At 38.3% G+C, this 22,515-nt stretch overlaps 1 protein-coding gene across 2 annotated transcripts; it reads left to right on the top strand.

Annotated features, from left to right (window-relative positions):
* The first annotated feature begins 527 nt into the window (after positions 1 to 527).
* On the top strand, positions 528 to 21,951 carry MCUR1 (mitochondrial calcium uniporter regulator 1). Of its 2 annotated transcripts, none has more exons than XM_036734971.1 (9): positions 528 to 1,209; positions 3,681 to 3,800; positions 7,091 to 7,194; positions 7,875 to 7,976; positions 9,131 to 9,172; positions 11,572 to 11,643; positions 14,715 to 14,768; positions 17,110 to 17,224; positions 18,430 to 21,951. In XM_036734971.1, exons 1-9 carry the CDS (start codon positions 675 to 677, stop codon positions 18,483 to 18,485), a joined length of 1,200 nt encoding a protein of 399 aa, XP_036590866.1. In that variant the 5' UTR covers positions 528 to 674; the 3' UTR covers positions 18,486 to 21,951. The 2 variants fall into 2 exon arrangements, with proteins under 2 accessions (XP_036590866.1, XP_036590873.1); XM_036734978.1 differs by having other exon boundaries at positions 564 to 1,209; positions 17,113 to 17,224.
* The last annotated feature ends 564 nt before the right edge of the window (positions 21,952 to 22,515 follow it).

The following is a 22,515-nucleotide window of genomic DNA, read 5'->3' as shown; positions in this document are numbered from 1 at the left end:
TTCTGAACTTTTGTCTTCTTGTGTATTTTTAATGTTTTATTGACGATATTCTCTCTCTCTCTCTCTCTCTCTCTCTCTCTCTCTCTCTCTCTCTCTCTCCTATTATTAACTATCCACCCCCAAAAAAAGAATCTCTCCCCAGCAACAAATATGAATTCTCAAGGCAAGACAAATCAGTCCATTGGCCAGTTGAACTTTTCACAAGCCTCGGGAGCACCGCTGTCGCTTCCTCTGAAGGTTGCGTTCGCTTCCTAACACTGACAATAGCAGCCAATTATCCTCCTCTGCCATAGCTTACAGCTCGGGTGACTCAGCTCTCCCAACTTGCCTCCAGATGCTGGGGACTGAAGGGTAGAGCCCAGGATGCCTCAGTCTCCCCGGATCCAGCTAGGGAAGAGGAACGGGGGACCAGGGGCGGGAAGGAATGACGCCCCGCCCACTCCCCGCCCCCCGCGCAGCTCCAGGCCCCACCCCCCTCCTCTGACTGCGGAGCACGCCCAGAGCCCGAGCCTCGGCCCCGCCCCCGCAGGAAAGGGCGGGATCTCGTCCAGCGCCTGACAGTTGCAGTGGCTCCTACTTCTATCCGATTCCCAGCTCGGGAAGGCGAGTGGGACCCGGCAGGCGGCGGGCTAGGGATGAACGCGTACTGGGACCGGTGAGCGAGCGCGTCATTGATGGCCGAGGAAGCCGTCACCTGGGTCTGGCCGAACCGGCCCCCGCAGGCCCGGCGGCGGCGGCGGCTGCTTCTGCTGCTGCTGCCCGGGAGGCGGTGGGGGACCTACGGCGGCAGCTGTTTCCGGAGCCTCCGCGGGTTGTCGGCCTCCCCGGCGGGTTTCCGAGGTCTGCCCCCTAGCTCCTCGATAGGCCTCGGCGGCCTGTCGCGCGCCTCCCCGCTGCTGTTCCTCTTTCTCTTGCCCTCCCCTCGGCTCGCGGCTGCGGCGACCCCGCGCCATCACCTTGGAGACTGGGAGCGCTCACGCCGGAGGCCTCGGGACACGGCCGGGAGCCGGAGCCCTGCGGAGGAGCCCGGCGCCCACGCGCCTCCTCGCCTGCCGCCGCCGGCCCCCGCCACCGCCCTGGGGCAGCCCCTCTCGGGCACGGGGCTGGGCTCCGCCGGCCAGTCGCTGCGGTGCAAGTCGTGCCTCGTCCCCAGCGTCGCCGGCCCCCTTCACCCGCGCAGCTTCCCGCTGTTGGCTCCTGCGAGGAGAGGTGAGGAGCAGGCGGGGAGGGGAGAGGGGGGCGGCTGGGTGGGGGAGGCCCGGAGCTCCCGCCCCCAGGAAGCACGCAGATGCCGCAGTTGGAAGCGTAGGGGAAGGAGGAGGAGGAGGAGGACGGGGTCAGCTGAGTTCATCGCTCTTCCCAGAGGAGAGAAAGAGAGAGCAAAGGGCCCTGGCTTCGCCCCTGACTCATCAAGGAAAAGCTGCGCTGACCTGGGTAGTCAGCCCCCCAGCTGAGAAGATCATATAACCGCGATCCCCGAGCACCCAGGGTGGGTGTGGCTTTCGCCTTCAATGGGTGGGGCATGGGAAGGAGGCCCGAGTCTAGACCGAACTTGGACTTGGAGAGATTGTGGAAAGACACCTTGCTGACACCTCTGGTCCTTTTATTTTTTCACTTACAAATGAAATGAGCGGTTTTTTTCTTTCTAAAGAGAGGATTGGGGAGGGGGGTCGCTCTCAGATTTCTAGGAGGAAAACGAGTTTTTTTTTTTTCCAGTGAACTTGAGATCTTAGAGTGCTAGCATTGACGTGTTAGGATGCAGAAGTTTAAATAGCCCTAAATCTACTAAATTGTTTCTAGTTATTGATAGGCATTAGAGCTGCCAAAGGTCAGCTGCACTGCTGCCTCGAGGAGAGATGATGGGTGACGTGAGTCCTGTTCATACATGGTTCAGTAGTCACTGGTCCCAAGGTCACCTAGCAATTCTGAGTCCGAAGTATGTGGTCTTAATAGTATTATACTTTGATTACATAGTCATTTTTCTTGGTGCCCCGCTGAGACTCCAGGGGGGAAAATCTGATTTGTGTAATATTCATAAACTTGATTGTGGTCTGGGAGGTGTGTTTCAGTTTCTCCCGATGATTTGCCAACTTTCTTGATGTTATTAACAATGTAGTACCGTTAGCAAGGCTATTAATCACATAACTTTTTTCTGCCTTCAGGCATCTCCTTCCCTTAAACCGATACTATTTTTCCTTAGTGACCAGTTAATAAATTCTAAGAGAAACGGAGGAAGACAAAAACAAAAAGGATCCCAGCAAGGACATACAAAGTTAGTGCCCAGTGATAGATGAATGGATTAAAGCCTCTGTTCTCAGCTCACTGGTTTATTATTTGCTGTTTTTTTATTAGTGGTCTTTTTTTTTCAAGAATGTGTGTTTTGAAAATGAAAAGTTAAATTGATCATAGATATAGAGTTGGAAGGAGATTTGAGAGGCCATGTAATTCAACGCCTTATTTTACAGACCGTGGAAACCCAGGGAAATGTCCAGGGAAGTCAATCGACTGTCCAAAGTCACACAGGCAGCCTTTGGTAGAATTTGAAGGCCGATCTATCTCTAAAGCCAGTGCTCCTCCACCGCTTACTTTTCTTTGTTTTGAAAAGATATTTAAAATATTCCTTTTAATATACTAAGAGTTTCTTGAGAACTAAATAGACTAAGCCTCGTTGAAACTTTAATTCAGTGAAATCAATTCATTTACAGTTGATTGACAAAATCTTCCATTTCCATGTTATTGGACAAAAGTTGGTATCCCAAATACTAAATGTATTGCCATTAGAAATATAGTTGACTGAAGTCAAAATAGTTCATACCTCTAATTTATGGTAGTAGGGGTGCCAAATGGAACAAATACTTAACATTTCATGAACTGACATTCATTTTAGTGTTCTTGGACCAAGTAACCTTTATTATAATCTGTAGTCCAAAATCTACAAGCACTATTCAGATCATGTTTTGCCTAAAAGGCATTTGCAGTTTTTTTAAGTCCTCATAGATGATTATCATATTAGAAATTTAAACAGGAATAATCTAGTGCCAAAGGTCTGTGGATATTCGGAAGCTTCTTGACCCTGTAGGGGAAAAAAAAACCCACCAGTTCTAATAAAGTGGAAGGTGAGAGAGACAGAAAGTTTCCATTGGCGGCTAGACCCAAATCTAGGCATGAGAGTAAAGGGAGATAATGAAGTACCAACTCAGTGGTAGATTTTAGGGAATTTAGGTAGAAAGGAGGAGGGAGAGTAACATTGTATCTTTCATAGTATTTCCATTTTCAAAGAATCATAAAATGTTATCATTTGAAAGGAATATTAGAGGTTATCAGTTCCAACTTTCCATTTGTGCAAGAATTCCCAGAGGTAACATCCCTGATAGAGTCTGAGTTTTCTTTTGCAGTATTGAGGGGATAAAGACAGTTTCTGAGGTATCTTTTCCAGCTGCTGGGGTGATTTCTGTGGCTGAAAATTCTAAGACCTTAAAGCTTAAGAGTTGAGATTAATTTAAGTTAATGAATGGCTCATCTGTGTGTTAAAAGTTTTTTTTAAAAGCAAATAAGCTACTTCATAGTATCTTTCCAAGGTAGTGCATTTTTATGAATGCTTCATTTCACATTGTTATATGGCCTCTGTTTGATATTAAATGTGTTCTGGTTTTTGCCCTTTGTTTTCCTTTCCTTCCTAGATCTGAGCATTTCGGCTGGGTCACAAAAAGAAGAAAAGAAGTTATCTCTTTTCCCCTCTTCAGGGAGTAAGAAGCTCTATTTTGACACCCATGCTGTGGTGCTTCTTCTGGAGGAAAAGGGTAATATTTTTAGATATTGTTCCTCAGAAATAAAGCATTATAACAAAATTGCATTTACTTTCTCACCTAAGCTATTAAATTTGTTCTGTTATTATTCTGTAATTCTTAAATCTGAATTCTAAAAATATTATTTTGTGACAAAGGAACATATAGAAAAAACACCACTAGCTTAAAAATATAAACTGCAACAGGGATTAGGGAGAAATATCAATAATCTATTCAAGAAAGTTTTACCTTAAGTCCTTTCAGCACATCAACTTAGAAGAGTTCTCTGTAACCCCTACCTGTGTAGGAACCTAGCAACAAAGAAAATAGGAACCTCATAACCTTGCTAACTCTGATATAATTGATAGTTACATTAACATCAAAAAAATTCAAGGTTCCCATAGCAACATTGTCCTTAGGGCAGTTTGGGTAGTGGTTTTATTATAGCATATATTTGCTTTTAAAAGTTTGCATTTAAAATGTTGTTGGGCTGCAAGAGAATTGCCTGTAGTGGTAATCATACAAAATAACACATATTATGTATATGTAGTTGCTAATGTAACAGTGCTTTTTAAAAAAAAAAATAAAAGAAAGTAAGCATAATTTGCTAGAAAATAAACGAACAAGTTTAAAACGTACATATCTTTATCAAAATAAATACAGCTTTGATTTTATTTCATTGTGTAGCTATTTAACCAGTTGTGTATGTATGTAGAACACTGCCCTTCAAGCATGCCTAAAAAGAGATGAGAAATGAAGAAAGCACTTTGTAAGTCAGATATGAGTTTGACTAGTCCCATACCTCGTAATTTTCAGAGAGATGGCCAAAGTCACAGAATTAAGGACAGAACAAAAGCAAAACCCTTTTTCTGCTCCCATCCATCCTATCTCCTCTACCCATGTAGCCACCACCATAGTTCAGACACCTACCTTGCCTCTTCTTTAAATTATTACGGTAACTTGGTGTATCAGCGAGGCAATAATCGCAGCATAGATGATAATTGTCAAAATGCCTATAGGATTCAAAATGTTCAAGACTCTCCACATAGAAGGGAGAAGAAGTAAACCATTTATTCATACACCACATAACCAGAACCCGTAACTAATAAGTCCCCAACATCATAGCAGAGAACCACTGCATCCCACAACCTTCCGCCCCCTGCTGGGGTCTTCCCAGAAACTCACATCCATCACAGGTCTGCTCTCTTTCCCTCAGCTCTAACTGTTGTAACTGCTCTCAGCATTTTCCATGACACAACTTCCTTTTCCTCTCAGCAAGCTCCTCCCACCACACATGACCTAGGCTTCCTGCGATGTAAGCAGGTCACACGGCCTATTAATGGGTGGGAAAGATCTTCGAATCTAAATTGCTATTACCTTTACTCCTAAGTGTTCAACTTAATCAAAAAATGACATTCCTGTGTTTGGCCATGTCTCCTATACTTCCTGTTATCTCTGTAATCCATCAACAAGTGCTTACTATGTGTCAGGTACCATACGAGGTGCTGAAAATACAAATACAGTGAATGAAACAGTTCTTGTTAGCAAGGCATTTATCGTCTATTCAAAAGTAGAAGAAAATGTAGAGTTGCAATTACTAACTATACAATCATGATTGGAGAGGGAAGTAAGTCAGGTCAGAGCAGGGATAAAGGAATGAGGAATGAAAAGATTGGAGATATTGATGAGGGCAAAGAAGTTTAGGAGAGGTGAGGCAAAGGGATTAATGAAGTGATAGGATAGATTTCCCCAGTCTCTGCCTCAGCTTCAGCTCTGCATCGCCATTTGCTTAATGGAAATTTCAAAATGGGTTTGAAGACATTTCAAAATGTCCAAAACAGAATTCATTCTCTTTCCCTCAAAACCTAGTTCTCTTCCAAACTTTCCTTTTTCTGTTGAAGACACCACCACTCTTCAGTCCCCCAGGTTGGTAGTCTTTCACATCTGACCCTTTTGCTATTCATACCTCCACTCCCTTAGTTTAGGTTTTTATCACCTCTTGCCCAGATTATTTCGATAGCTTCCTAATTGTTTTTTCTGCCTCCAGTCTCCCCCCAACTTCCGCCCATTTTCTATTCTGCCGGCGTGCCCGTCTGATTATTTCTCTCCTCTACTCAATAAGCTCAATTTCTCTGTTTAGCTTTTAAAGCCCTTCAGAACCTGACCCCAACCTATCTTTTCAGACTCACTGTACATACTACATTCTGTGATCCAGCACTCCATTCCTCATCTCCTTGCCTTTGCATTGGCCGCCTCCCATTCCTAGAATGCACTTGTTCTTCATCTCTGCTTCATAGAACCCTCTCTTCCTTTAGGACACAGTTCAAGTACCATCTTCCTCATGAAACTTTTCATGATCTCCCCAACTGTTGGTACCTTCCCTCCTACCTTGTAATTAACTACTTTGTAATTATTTGTATTGGCCTTATCATCTCTATCTATTTACATATATACTTATCATTTCCCCATCAGAATGTAAGCTGCTTCTAAATAGCTTATCTACAGCCCATAACACAATGCCTGGCACATAGTAGGCACTTCATTGTTGATTTATTGAATAACTTACTAATCAGGCACCCTTCCTCAATTCTCCCTCACCAATCCATTCTCCACACAGCTGGCAACTTAATATTCCTAAACCTCAGGTCTGACCATGTCACTATCTTGCTCAAAAAGCTCTAGTGTCTCCCTATTTATTATTTCTAGGATAAAATACAAATTCCTGGTATTTAAAACTCATCACAGTCTGCCTCCTGCCCACCTTTATCTTCTATTTACTTTAATTGGTACATGTTATTTCCCTAGATAGAATGTAAGTTCTTCATGATACAGTAAAAAGCATTGGTGTCAGGATTCAAATTCCACCTTTTATGCTTGCTACCTGTGTAACCTGGGGCAAGTCCCTTAACCTTCCTAGTCCTTAGTTTCCTTATCTTTAAAATGAGATGTTTAAACTGTATCTTCTCATATTCCCTTTTCTGCTTTAGATTTATGATCTTCGAGGACAGAGACTCTTTTGATTTTGTTTATTTATTTATTCGATGTTTGTATCCCCCAGTGCCTGGCACATAAGTGTTTCATAAAAGCCTGTTCATTCTTCCCATTCTGCTACATTGCCTATGTATTTCTACCCACAGAAATGTTTTCTTATGACTATTGGTACAGCCACATATTGGTTATGCTACAAAAAAATAAAGCCTTTGCTGTAAAATATCTCCTTTCTATAGTCTTTTAATTGGATATTTCTTTGAAGATTTTATCCAAGGCATAGAATTTTGCTGAATGTAGTTGTTTTATTTATTTAGGATTTAGCACTCAACAAGCAGAAATCATTGTCTCTGCATTAGTGAAGATCATGAACAACAACATGGAGATTGTCGGCCAGGATATGGTCACCAAGGTGCATCAGGTTAGATGAGAGGAAATCTTCTAGGTTTGTGGGTATTTTATGCATTTTAAAATAAGTAAATTAGTATATGCATATGTGTATCAGTATCCCACATCGTGTTTTGAACCTAACATTCATTGGGCACCTGTGTTCAAATGAAGAGTGCCAAGCAGTCATCTCCAAAGTCCTCAGATAAAGAGGTTCAATGCTATGAAAATTCAGCTATTGAAAACAAAAACATAACTGTTTTTCCCATAGTTGCTGTGATGTGGTATGGTTTGGGGAGCAAGGAGGGAAAATAGATAAATTTTCTCTAAAGCTTTCCTACCAATACTTAATAGCTAAGCATGTGTGACACTTTAAGATTTGAAAAGCATTTCACATATGTTTGATAATGTTTCTTAATCTAGAGATATAATCTTTAAACTAGGTATCAAAAAGATTGCTGTTCTTGTTTTAGTAAATTTAGAAGTGACCAAAAATCAAGTATTTGTTCTTAAAAGCATGGCTAAACATAACATTCAATTTCGTCACTTTAATTATCTCCTTGATGTTGGTTAACAGCTAACATGTTACATTCAGGCCCTCTAGAGATGGGTAAAAAAGTATCTGCTTTACGTTTGACCACAACTCCAGAGAGAGGATAAGTTGAACATTCTAGGTAATATATGCCAATTGTGTACGGGCTTTTCTTTTCCTAGGAGATCACTGTACAGCAGATAATGTCTCAGATTGCTGGTGTCAAAAAGGATATGATCATTTTAGAAAAGAGTGAATTTTCAACCCTCAGAGCAGAAAATGAGGTAAACCTATAGAACTCCTCCTACTTATAAAAAGCAAGACAGTGCTGTCACATTGTTAATGTAAGTTTTAAAATTCCTTATGCAGTGAAAACATAAATCTCAGAATACTTTTTATGTGATGGGGCCTTTAAGTAATCTGGTGAAGCCTATGAAGACTTCAGAATGATGTTTTATAGTACATAAAATACGATTACAAACAAAACCAATTCTATTGAAATTATATATACACACACACATATATATGTATACATGCATGCATACATACATACATACACATAAATTGTTTTTAAAGTTCACCAGATTAAGAACTCCTGTTCTAGAGGGTTTGAAGTCCGAGTTCTATGATAGTTGTTGTTTTGTTCAGTCATATCCAACTCTTTGTGACCCCATTATGGGTTTTCTTGGCAAAGATACTGGAGTGGTTTGCCATTTTCTTCTCCAGCTCATTTTACAGCTGAGGAAATTGAGGCAAACTGTTAAGTGACTTGCCCAGGGTCACACAGCTAGTAGGTGTCTAGTAGGCTGAGTTTGAACTCACAAAGGTGGGTCTTACTGATTCCAAGCCTATATAATAATTACTAGTTCATAATTTGCCATTTAACTGAAAATGTTGCATTTATTTTAGCTTATTAACTCATGGGCTTTACCAACTTTTAGTCCTCTTCAAAAAAAAAAATCTAAAAAAGGCTATTTCCTTTGGTCTCATCTTCAAAGATAATCCTCTCCTTTTGGCCAGATGATGGGACTTAAAGCTATTGAAAAAGCATCTTTGAAAGCTATAATTTGAGATTACATCTGGGGCTAGAGTAGTTGAAAAAAAATTTGAATGAAATACTGGAAAAGAGGAAGGCTCAGCTTTAGAGGCAAATTCCCACAACTAACAGCTAAACATTTTTTGACTTAATATTTATTAGTACACATCTCCTTCAAGAAGCATTGTGTAATTAATGTAGTGGTATGAGTGTTAATACATTAGATTGAGGGGAATCTTGACGTAAGTGAGTTGTCCTGAACAAACCTGAAATTCATAAAGTTGGAAGAGAAAGGAAGGATCCTGGTCCAGGAGAAAGAAACTGAGTTTTAGCTTTTTCTCTTTTCTCACAAACCTTTAATTTGTTATTATATTTGACTTGTTTCTTTTTTGATGTTTTTAGAAATTAATACTTGAACTCCACCAGTTAAAACAGCGAATGATGGTAAGATGTTTTTTATGAGTAATAATAGGGAATCTTTAATGAATATAGTTTTAAAAGTACTTGTTATTACACTAGACAGACTAGAATATAATACCTCAAAGGACCAAGCTGCATCAATTGATACAGTGCAATTTTTTTAGCCCATGAGGTAAAGAAAATAAGGATAGTAAGATAAACTTTTTTTATTTCAAAGTTTAAGTCATAACATTTTTGTAACAGTTGACTTGCCTGGTCTTTCTGGTGTTTAGTTTGTTTAAAACTAACTGACCTTAGCAGTAGGAATTGGGAACCTGTGCTAGAAAGACAACCAATTTTGCATTTTTACTAGTATTTGAAAATTTCTTATAAAGCATGATGACTTCAAAGAAATGACCTTTCACGTTAGAGAAACGCTGTAGCTCGACATAGGTAAACCTATTTGTTCACTGAGTGTTGCCCAAACCTCTGTCCTCTTTTCTTCTTCCTTCCTACTAGCTTAGTTGTTGATCTCATCTGCTTCCTTGGATTCAACTATCTTCTTTACACAAAATAATTCCCAGATCTATGTATCCAGTCCTAACCTCTCTCCCAAGCACCAGTCTCATATCACCAACTGCCTTTCAGCATCTTGAACTAGATGTCCAATAGACATCAAATTCAGCATGCCCAAAACTGAACTCATTGTTCTTCCCTCAGTTACTCCTCTCTTCCCAATTTTCCTGTTACTGTTGATGGCACAATCGTTCTCTCAGTAAACAGGCCTGGAACTTCCAGGATATCCTCTCCTCCTCACTCCCTCCCATATCTAATCTCTTGTCAAGTCTTGTCATTTCGACCCTCAGAACATTTTCCAAATAAGTTCCCTTGTCTCCACTCACATTGATGCCACCTTAGTTCAGGCCCTTGTCACTTCACACCTGGACTACTGCAATAACCTTCTGCTTGGTTTCCCTACTTCTGGTCTCCTCACTCCAGTCTACTCTTGGCTCAGCTGCCAAAATGATTTTTCCTAAAATATAGGTCTGACCATGTTACCACCCCTGCTCAATAATTCAGTGGCTCCCTAGTTCCTCCAGGATCAATTATTTTTGGTATCTAAAGCCCATTAAAAACTGGCCCCTTCCTACCTTTCTAGTCTTTACTCTGTGCATTCTGTGATCCAGCCAAACCAGCTTACTTGCTTTTCCCCATATTCAATACTCTATATCTTACCATTACAGCTGGCTGTGCCCCATACCTGGCATGTTCCCCCCTCACTTCTGCCTCCTAGCTTCCTTGGCTTCCTTCAAGACTCAGCTCAAAACCCACATTCTACAGGAAGCTCCTCCTGGTTCCTGTACCGCCCCAAATTTCCCCCATTTCTCCCCATGGCTAATGCCTTCCCTCTGAGACAGATACAGAGAGCATCAATTAAGAGCTTACCATATGTCAGGCATTGTACTAGTAAGTGCCGAAAATACAAATACAAGTAAAAAAGATAGACCCTGCCCTAAAGAAGCTTACATTCTAATGGGAGAAGACAATGCATAAATGGGAGTGGGAGGAGGGGATTCTTATTAAATGGCGCGGTATCCACAAAGGAGCCAACTAAAGGAGAGGGCTAAGGGGGGCAAAGTCATTCCTCTCCCAGCTCTGCTCCTCTCTCCAGACTTCTCCACCTCTATACTAGCAGCCTTCTCACTTTGGAAAATGCCTCTGCCCCTTCAGCCCTCTCCTTTAGTTGGTAAAATGCCCAGTTCAGCCATGCTTACTCCTCTCCTGGCTCCATTCTTCTCAGGACTTCTCTTCTTGGTTCCCATGTGGAGTGTGTGTGTGTAGGCACATGCGCATGCCAGTGTGTCAAAGGTTGGACTTGAACCCATATTTTCTGAAATATAGGGCTAGCTCTCAATCCACTAAAGTTCATCTTTATGACTTGTGACTGTCAGACTCACAATGTCACATGAAAAATAAGTTCTTAGAATATTAAATGGCTTGAGAGGTTACAAGTTATTTGCCTTTCGGTAGAACTATTACAGAATACTACTTTTGTCTATTTGGTGATAGGTATGTTTTTACTTTTTCTTTACTTTTACAAAAGAAATAAAAAAGTTACTTTTCATAATACTTTGATCTCTTTCCAGCAGTAACTCAAATTGTTACAGATGAAATACTCCTTAGAGAGAGGATATATGCTCTTGAGCAACATATTCTTTCATATTTTTTAAAAAATACTTACCATGCTTCCTATTTGACTTCTAAATAGTGAATATCTCTGTGTAAAAGAACAAAGGAATTTGTCTTCATAGATGTGAGAATTAAGTAATGTTCTAGTCAAGTAGAATTGAGTAACATCCATCTTTTGATTCCATCCTTTCTCTGATGTTTTATTTTGTTTGTTTTTTTTTCTCCACCTCTCTTTTCTCTCACTTGCCTTCCAGGATGAAATACTTAAAGTCCGGGCAGATAATAAATTGGATTTCAATCTAGAAAAGAGCAGAGTAAAAGAATTGGTATGTTCTTTGAAAATTAGTTTCATTTTAAGATAAAATTCTAGGTGAAACTTGAATTTGCACGAAGTTTGAACATTTGAGACCATCCTGTGCATTAGTCTCTGGCAGGGCTAAACATAGGCAAAACCTTTTAGTTGATTTTTGAACTTTTTTTTAAACTTTTAAATTTTTAAACTTTCCTCAACTTCCCTTGTACCCTATATTTCAAAATATCTCTCAGATTGGCTCTTATTCTACCTTCAGGAACTTTTCTTTCCCTTAATTTGGCATATGTTATCAGAATGAAAATTTAAAGCTTAGTCAAACTCAGCTCGGATACTTTGATAAAATACTTGAATTGAGAGCATACTTGTAAACTCTTAGTGTATCACCTAGACTTTAATATGAGGATTATACTTAATTCCAGTATTACACTGAATAAGATTAAGTATCTTCAGACCTTATTTCAGAAAAAAATTGAATAATACTGATAACTGGATTGGAGTAATAAAGATTTAAATTGTAAACTAGCACTCTTTTGCTTTTTGTGTTTGCTTTCAAAGTCATATTCTTTGGCCTCAGGCTTATTAAACTTAATAACAGCTAAATATTTTTAGTGGTAAAATAGTTTAGTGATCTAAGTAGAAGTCTAGGGAATTCTGTATAGCTCATTTTTCATTGTCTTTCTTGCTAAAGAATGTATGCTTCTAAATTGTCTTTTATTAGCATAGGATTTAGTATATACAGTATACACAACTAAAGAATAATTATTAGCTCTTGTTTTTTCCTCTTCACAATTTTCTCATACATACTGAAACTATGCATCTTTGAGACCAAAGGACAGTCGCTTTTTAATCTAGTACTATGACTGGGAGTCTAAGTGCCAACTGTACTTCAAATTCCTACTATGTGCAAAGTGGCCATTACCGTAGGACCAGTTTCTAAAGGAAAACATACTTCTTTCTTGTACCTTTTGGTTTTTATGATTTTGCAAATAAGAAACTGTATTCATTGCAGATATCCTGTTCTTTGATCCAGCCTGATCTAGGGAGCACTTGCAGCTGTAGGGGGCACTGAAAACATGGACAAAACCAGTGAAACGAAGAGAACTATTTTTTTCCATACTTGAAGGTCTGCCCATGTTATTTTTCAGCTGAAACCATCATTGTAGTTGTATGTTTCCATGGAGCTATCAGTTAGATGCCTAATACAAACAGATTAGGTTACTTTTATCATTTAATCTTCAGCTGATTATCCCCTTCCTTTTGGATAATGAGTGAAGCAATGTGGTATATTCTCATGGAAAGGAGATTTCTTAATATTTAGATGGTTAAGGCTAGAGCAGTAAACAAATGCTAGAAAAAAGCACCACATTGCCCTCTGGTTGTGAGCTTCCTTGCACTGAACCAGTAGCTTCAAAGTTGAGAGTGACCATTATCCATTCATCATACTTGGTTGCTACCGCCTTCTAAAATTCCTTTTAGTTTGGGGCCCCTTCCTCATCACTAACCTGATTCTTGTTTTATATTCTTTTTTTTTTTTTTCCGCAGGGGAAAGGCAGGGCAATTGGGGTTAAGTGACTTGCCCGAGGTCACATAGCTAGTACATGTGTCAAGTGTCTGAGGCCGGATTTGAACTCAGGTCCTCCTGACTTCAGGGCCGGTGCTCTACTCACTGCGCCACCTAGCTGCCACTTTTATTCTTTACAGATAAAAAATATAGTGGAATTTTTTTTTAATGTTAGGCATTTCATATGATCTTTGAAAAAAAATAGTTAAATTATTTCTGCTTACCACCAAAACTGCAAATTGTCTCTTCTGTATCCTCATTTCAAGAATTCCAGTCACTCGAGTGATATGATTAAGTGTGATCTGCATGCCAACAAACTGTATTAAACTATGGCCAAAGGGAAAATGCAAGCTTAATTCTAAGTGTTGTCACCCAGTACAAAGTAGCATCCACTATAACTCTACAGCATGGCTCTTTTTACAGCTGACACCGAACAGGTGACGAAAGTCTTGTTTTGTTCTCACTGTGATACTGTGAGTTAAGTATATTTAATAAGCCATAACATTTGTGTGATTTGGCATATAAATCAGCATGTACAATTTTTAACCAACAAACTTTTTTTTAAAAGAGAGCAAAGGTCCCTATGCAGATTTGCAGTCAGAAGACTTGGGTTAGATTCCTGACTCTGCTCATATTGCTAATAAGTGGCAAAATAAGGATGTGAACCCAAGTCCCCGATTCCAAATCCAGGACTTTTCCCACTGCAGTCCATTGCCTTCACATTGGTTAGTAGTGAACTTACTCATCTAAGATTCCAAAGACACATGTCCTTTTTTTTGTTGTTTTGTTTTTTAAGGGGGAGGGGGGAAAGGCAGGGCAGTTGGGGTTAAGTGACTTGCCCAAGGTCACACAGCTAGTAAGTGTATCAAGCATCTGAGGCCAGATGTGAACTCAGATCCTCCTGACTCCAGGGCCGGTGCTCTACTCAGTGCACCACCTAGCTGCCCCTATTTTTTTAGCAACTATTTTTCTCCCTATTCTTTCTGTTCAGGCTTCAACCACCTGATTTGCCAACATCCAATGTGTCTTGAATTATTCTTCCCCACCTTTTTCATTCTCCCCAAAAATTAAATCCTTAAAGGAGAAATGAAAGTAGATATAGCATTAAGAGTTGGAGAAAAAGATTCCAGAATATTGGGATGCTGAATCTGGAGGATTGGATCTCTTATTTACAGTTAGTAGTGCATCCCTAGACAAAAGTAATATGGTTGCTCCTACACCCTCAGGTGATTCTAGAATGCTTTGTTGTTGTTTTCACTTGTGTCTGACTTTTCATGACCCCACTAGGGCAAAGAGACTGAAGTGGTTTGCCATTTCCTTCTCCAGCTCATCTTGCATGTGAGAAACTGAGGCAAACAGGGTTAAGTGGCTAGTAAGAGTCTGAGGCCAGATTTGAATTCAGGAAGTTAAGTCATCCTGACTCCAAGCCCAATACTCTGTCGTAATATTAATTATGATACCAGAGCAAGACATAAACAGGAATGAAGCTGTGGTCTAACACAAGTTAAATTTTATCTTTTCAGTATGCATTGAATGAAAGGAAGCTACTTGAAGTGAGATCTGAAGTATTAACATTGGTAAGAAGTGAAACTGAGCATTGCTTTGTTGTATCTTAAATTCACCTTTGCCCCCTGTTCTAATATGTTAATGGATAATAACCAGTGTGTCTGTGGTAAAATTCTGAACTCTCAGGTTCATGATGGTAGAATTAGCTCCTAAAGACGCAAAATCCCTTCTTAACTAGTAGCAAACATTAGGTAGCTTTTGTACTGGTTTACAAAAAGAATTATGAAGAGATTCTCCCTGCTTTTCTTCCTTTCCATGATGTCTCCCAGTGCATCTTTTGGAATGGAATTCCAAAGTGAAGATTCATAAGGATTGTAGAGCCTCAGAATTTGAAAATTACTTTTGTGGCTGAAATAACTCAAAAGCAAAGACACATGAATCCTCCTGGGCATACAACCATATCTCCTTAGAAATGAAGAATGAAAAGATAGGACGTGATTAATATTGATGTTTTCGCTTAGTTGTAAGTTTGTCAAAGAGACAGTTCTCCACTTCCAAAATAACTGATGAATCAATGAGTTGATTCAAAATGAACCAATAAAACAACTTTTTTTTTTAAAGGAAAGGAACTGAATAGTTGAGTCTGTTCCTATGGGTTATTTTTATGATGACATTTACTAATCCTGCATGAGGGGTCAGGAAAATGGCTGGCTGATGTTGCTTTTATGTTTTAGAAAACTGGATAGGGATAGATACTAGATTTGTAATTTCATTGAAAAGCCAGACACTAATTATTACCTTTTTGACTTCCCCATTGGGGTTCTGGAAGAATAACTGTTGGGACTTGGTGATACAAAGAGCCTTATTTGTTTGTCTCACTTTTTAATCCTATTAGTTATTTTCTTATACCTTTTTATTTTCATATTTAGCTGGTCCTTACTGAGACCTCTCTCTAAAGTCTAGGGGTGATATGACCTGAAAACATTCAAATGATAAATGAATAATCCTTATACTCCGCCTGAACCATTTGGACACTAATATTCAATAATAATTGGTGTAAGCATCAGGGAGAAGCTTCCTTTTCTAAAAGACAATTATTCTGTTAACAAAAGTCAGCCTCCCTCTCCCTGCACTTCTAAATCCTGATTTTTTTTTCATCAAATTAAAAATCTGACCATGAAAGAAAGGGTTATGATTATAAACTTATTCATGTGGAATTGACCCCAACCTCTTCAACCCCCTACTAGAGCACAATCAAATTTACTTGTGTGTTGACTGTTAGACGGAGTAATGGATAAAGTACTGGTCTTGGCTTCAGGAAGACCTGAATTCAGACCCTGCCTCAGACACCTATTAGCTCTGTGCCCTATGCAGGTCACTTAACCTCTTTCAGAGCCAGTTTCCTTAACTGTAGGTGCTGTGATAACACTTACTTCCCAGGGTTGTTGTTAGATGAAGTGAAATAACATTTGAAGTGTTTTTACAAATCTTAAAGTGCAGTATAAATGATAGGTATTGTTTTAGTTTTGAAGCTGAATGCCCCCTTTGGAACAAAAGGGTTTTTTTAGGTCTATATGAAGGAATTGTGGTACATTAATGCCTAATAGAAAACTGCTTATCCAGATTTTCTTTATTTTTTATCAAAAGGGTAGCAATATAAAACTACTCAGCATCCATCAGCAGTTTTAAAAATTCAATTTCATTGTGAATAAGTAAATTGAGAGAAATATAGTATTTCTATGAGGAACATGACTAACCTTTATGGGTTACTTTGTAATCAGACTTAACTTTCAATATATCTCTGTGTATCCAAACTACATAATGATCAGCCATATATGTTATGCTGTTTTTATATAAGCTTATATATAAGTAATGTTAGAAAATTCGAGAAGACAAAATGACAGGACAGTACTCTTGTTTTCAAGAGTATTCTGAGTTGTCTCTTCTGTGGCCATTACTGTAGGGACTGTTTTTTGGCTTTTTTTTTTAAAGCTGAAGAAATGGTCCTTGCCCCTATCAAATTCATAGTCTAATTAAGGAATAAGGGTTCATAAACCAGTTAGAGTACAGTGTATTCAAAAATATGATAGAACTAGACATGTATGCTGGGGGATTCTCAAAAGTTTTTCAAAATACTATTTATATATTCTCTCATTTGTACCCTATAACATCCCTGGAGATAATCTCTCTTAAGTGGAGAAACCAAGGCTCAGAGTTTTTGTAACATAGTGTTAGAGACAAGGATTAGAATGCAGGTCATCTTCATTCCCAAGTCCAGCACTCTATCCATTATGAGGTACTGCCTTCTACAGTATAGTAGAATTAGGTCAAACTTCTTAAATTAAATGTATGAGTTCCATGGGACCTGATAACCTGTAGTTATATAATATCATGTATCTCTTTGTTTTAAAGCAGGCACAACAACTCCGGGCTCTTACTCAGACAGACAGAAAAATAGACACTGAAGTTGCTGGCCTGAAAACCATGCTTGAATCACACAAGCTTGACAATATTAAATATTTAGCAGGTAAGATGTTCTGCATTTAGCTATTAGAATAAATTGTAAGCCCCAAATACAAAGCCACAAAGAAAAAATAGCAGTGATTTAGAATTTTTATCTCTCATAAAGCCTTAATTATCTTAAAGTTTAACCACTTAGAAATAAAATGTTTGCTGTCTCTTCTGCAGGCCTGCTATAACTTATGCTATGCTAAGTTTTTTTAATTTATTCTTTATTTTTAGTTTACAACACTAAGTTCCACAAGTTTTTTTCTTTTTTTTTTTTTGGAGGGGCAAAGGCAGGGCAATTGGGGTTAAGTGACTTGTCCAAGGTCACACAGCTAGTAAGTGTATCAAGTATCTGAGGTCAGATTTGAACTCAGGTCCTCCTGACTCCAGGGCCAGTGCTTTACCCACTGCACCACCTAGCTGCCCCACACAAGTTTTTGAGTTCCAAATTTTCTCCCCTTCTTCTCCCCTCTCCCCCCCAGGACGGCATATAATTCAATGTAGGTTCTACATATACCTTCACATTAAACTTATTTACATAATAGTCAAGTTGTAAAGAAGAATTATAACCAATGGAATGAATCATGAGAAAGGAGAAACAAAACCAAAAAAGAAAAAGGAAAAAAAGAGAGCACACAGTTTGCCTCAATCTGCATTCAGACTCCATAATTCTTTCTCTGGATGTAGATAGCTTTTTCCATGATGAGTCTTTTGGAGCTGTCTTTGAACCTCATATTGCTGAGGAGAGTCAAGTCTATCAAAGTTAGTCATCACAGATACCATGTGTCTGTAACTGTGTATAATATTCTCCTGGTTCTGCTCCTGTCACTCAGCATCAGATTATATAAGTGTTTCCAGGTTATAATGAAGTCTGTTCCTCATTTCTTATAGCATAGTAGTACTCCATTACATTCATATACCACAACTTGTTTAGCCATTTCCCAATTGATGGGCATCTCCTTGATTTGGTGTGTCAAGTGTTTTTTCTTTTAAAAAAAGAAGTACATTCCTTTATACTTTGAGGGTTAAAAGTGGTGTTATTTTTGTGCTTACATTTGAACAGCTGTAGTTTTTATGAACAAACATTTCATGAAATATAGCAGATCATTGAACTGCTAGTTTTCTGTGGGAAGAGGGCAAGGTTATGTATGTGTATTTAAGCACTCCTTAAAGCAGCTGTTAAGAGAACTAATAGTTTTTCCCTGTTGTGTTTTTTTTTAACAGGTTCTATATTTACGTGTCTAACTGTAGCTCTGGGATTTTATCGTCTATGGATTTAAGTGCCTCCTTAAAAGAACCTGTATTGTCTTGCCTTAAGAATATGAGGTTATTACTTTTTTCTTGTTTCAAATTTTAATCCTGATTTTGATTTTATTTATGTTTTTAAATGCAAATTATGATATATAACCAACTTTAAAGTGTCAAGAAATCCATTTTGTGGCTCTTTATCTTTTTGATATCCTTTGATCTCACCAATATATTTGTGAGGAAGATACCACTGGCTGAAGTACTGAAGAACCCACTTACCTTGACCAGGGTGATGATCACCTCTGGTATACTTATTCTTTAAGGAATTTACTATTACAAAGTTATGGTGTCTTTATGAGTGACAAAGAATCACAGACTAATCCAAGACCACAAAAATTTCTTTCCCTCTTGACCCAAGCTTCTAACATCAAATAGCTAGTGCATCACACTAGTTTTCAGTGCATTTTGTTGAAACCTGGGTTGATTGCTGTGTTCACTGAACAACCTAAATTATTGTAGTATTTGCTGTTTGTGACGTCCAGCCAGAAAATCATGTTGCCTGATAAAGTGTGTTGGCATAGTAAGGAATCACTTCTTCTACTTCTTGAAATATTCTGGGGTTTTCTTTTTTTCCTCTTTCCCTGTCTATCAATGGAGTGACTGGGGTACTAATACTCTGTCATTTTCTAGTGACCTTGAAAACTTGCTAATGACAAACATGACAATGTTGTATTTCAGTTTTGTGTGACAGTCTATTTCTTCAGGACTCATCCACTTTGTACAATGGAGATATTTGGTCTTGTTTCCATGATGGCATATGCACTCCTATCTCAATAGATATAAAACTGATCATTTGAGGATTTTGTTCTCATCTATCACTAACTCAGTCTTGGGCTCTTAAGCCCAGAGACTCTTCCTACCCAAATATCATCTTAGCGCAGACATGTCATCTATTTTAGTCTGCCTCTTCATTAATGATTAAAAAAAAAAACCCACCTTAAGTTTTGAAATGTACTTCTGATTGTATCATTTTTTTCAAGGGTGTATGTAGTTTTTCTTTTTATAAGAACATTAGAGAATTTTCTGTATCCAATTCAGCCAAAGTTTTAGTTTTAGAAAACATTTTCTTCTCATCTCAGTTTTAATTCTTTGTGTACAGAATAAGCATTTTAATTTGAAGTGAATTTTTATATTCATGTAACAGTTCAGTACAAGTGCCATGATTAGGTAAAAAAAAGTTAAGAGACTTAGATTATTAGCTATGTGTTGGAATTTTGCATGTAATATAATCAATGATAGTTCCTAATTGTTAGAGTACAATTAGTATGGCCTTTCCAGAACAGAATTGGGTTGTAGAAAAATCCTAAGACTGCCCCCCTCCAAATAAACATCAAAGCCCAATTTTCTCTTCCCTTCTCCTCTCCTCCAACCCTGGATTTATTTGTGGCATTAGCAACCAAGTGACACTATAATAATTTAACATATTTGTCAAATACATTAAATTTCAATACTCATTATTAAATCTAATATTTAATGTTGCTTTCTTCTGGTTGAGTGAAACATCTTTATTTTTTTTTCCCCTTTTGGAAGACTTTCCAGAAAGGATTGAATATTCAACAAATGCAGCTATAATTGACCAAATCTGCTGTCCCAGCTAATGAGTTTTTCTTTTAATACACAATCAAAAATTCCTTGTTGTTATTTAGTCTTTATAGCTTCTTGGTGGAGAGAAGAAGGATGTCTGTCAAATCATATATATTAGAGCACAGCTGATTGACATTCCTCTTACTTATAAAAATGTAATTTTTGATAAGATTTTTTAATTCATTTATTTCTTGCTTTACTGTCAATACAAGATAATTTGCAAGAACTTTTCCATCCTAATTTGGAACCTTCTTATTCCAATTTTTTTTTTCTACTAGGTGTTTTGCCCCTACATCTGAGGATTAGGAAGGATTGGAATATTTTTCATCCATTATTTCATTTTTAAGCACTTTCTAGCCAAAATGCCCTGCAAAATATTTTGTACTGTAAGCTCAGGAAGCTAGGCTGTGTAAATGTACTGCTACCGAACAGGACAGAACCCTGTCCTGTGTAGAAAAAAATGGGTTGTCATAATTTCAGAGAATGAGGATGGGAAGGTGGCAGGTAGGGAACGATAGAGTCATATTGTAGCATCTCTAAGCTGCAGCTTTTGGTCTGTCCACATAAAAAATCTTGCTCTGATTAGATGTTGAAAATAAACTCCTAGAAAACAGTAGCATAGATGGTCTCTAGTATCAGGGGTACAATGTAAAACCAAACACCTAAAACGGACATCAGTTAAACAGTCAGGTTTTGCTTCCTTTTTGATGTGGGACGTGTTTGTAGACACTTCAGTCTTTATTGGGGTGGGGGTGGGAGGGATGCTTTCCCAGTCATGCCTTTAAAAATAGAGATATAGCCAAGGCAGCCAAAAACCATTCCTTGCTCTTCTAATCCTCTGCTAATGTGTCACCTGTTGGTATATTTTGTAGTATTTCTCCTTTGGAAGCAGTGTTTCAGTTTAAATTACTGTGCTCTTTTTATTATCACAGCTGGGTTTCTACTTTAATATCTAGTAAAGGAGTTTGAATGTATCCATTGTTTCCCTCAAGTGTTTTAAATGCCTCTTTTGAGAAACAGCAAGTCAGAGGAGAGGGATTTTACTGAAACTAAAAGAGTGGTTGGAATCTGGCATTGAAGATTGAATAAAAGTAAAATCCTCAATGAGCACTAGTGAATATCTCCAACTTTAACCTGGCTGCTCCCTCCTATTACTACTAATGACATTCTTTGCTGCTTGTTTCTATACTTTGATAATTTCAAAAATCTGTTACTTCATTGCTCTGAGCTCACACTCCACCAATGACATAAATGAACATTTCTTATCTAAAATTTGTATCTCACCTAGCACAGTACTCTATATGCAGCAGGTGCTTAATAAATGTCAGTTGAATTTAGTTTTGTCATGATGTATAGCATATATCTTCCTCAGTTTTCTAATCTCCTTTTTCCCCAGCACTTCTGCTTCATAATTAACCTCGTCAGTATTGACAAGCACCTCCATTATTATTCCTTTGAGTCACATGGAACTCTGTTATAAGGATTTCTGTCATCTTATTTTTAAAACATCTAAAATATTCTACTGAGGACTCCCTGGAGTTAGGTCTTAGATTGATCTAGCCTTTAAATAATTTAACACAAAAGTTTCTTGGTGATACCAGAACAAAAGTATATTTTTGGAAACAACTCTTTCATCATGTATATAAATGTCTGAGAATATTTGGGGTCTCCTATATGTATGCTATTTGAAACAAATTATCTTTTTCCATTTCTAAATCATTTCTTAACTATATTATTCAGTGATGTTTAATTAAATTTAAATATATAAATTTAACTATATAAAGAGGGAAAACAGCCTTTGTAATAGAGGGCATGAAATATTTTTAATATTTAAAATAAAATACATTGAGAGCATTATGTGACTATTGCATTTTTTCCTAATCAGAAAAAGTCAAGAATCAAAACTACTCTCTACCCTGTTTATCAAACCCTCCTTAGCTTCCTTAAACTTATGACCTATTCCTTCCTTCCACCCCAACCATACAAGAATGGTCTCATACTATATTTCAATATTACCCACAATATACCACTTCCCTAAGTAGAAGCTCTGACATCTATCTCACCATAATCTTATCATTCTACCCCTCCCTATGCCACATCCCTCCTAAACCTATTCTTTGCCTGCATCAAGATTTCTAATCCATTCATCCTGCAATGCTAGAATTTTCAACCTCTCCTTATTGGTTTCTTCTCTATTGCCTTCAAACATACCTGTGTCCACCATCCTTAGGAAGCCACTTGACCTTATCATCCCCTCAAGCTGATGTCCTATATCTCTCCTCTTTTCTCAGCTCGACTCCCTTGAGAAAACTGTCTATAATTGTTGCCTCCAGTTTGCCTCCTCTCCTTAAGCCTTTGCATTCTGGCAACTGGTTTCATTCCTCAATTGGAACTGCTTTCTCCAAAGTTAGCGGTGAT

Source organism: Trichosurus vulpecula, chromosome 1 (assembly GCF_011100635.1).
Source record: "Trichosurus vulpecula isolate mTriVul1 chromosome 1, mTriVul1.pri, whole genome shotgun sequence".
Classification (NCBI taxonomy): Eukaryota; Metazoa; Chordata; class Mammalia; order Diprotodontia; family Phalangeridae; genus Trichosurus; species Trichosurus vulpecula.
Note: the sequence above shows the minus strand (reverse complement) of the source record. Positions and strands in the feature narration are given on the sequence as shown.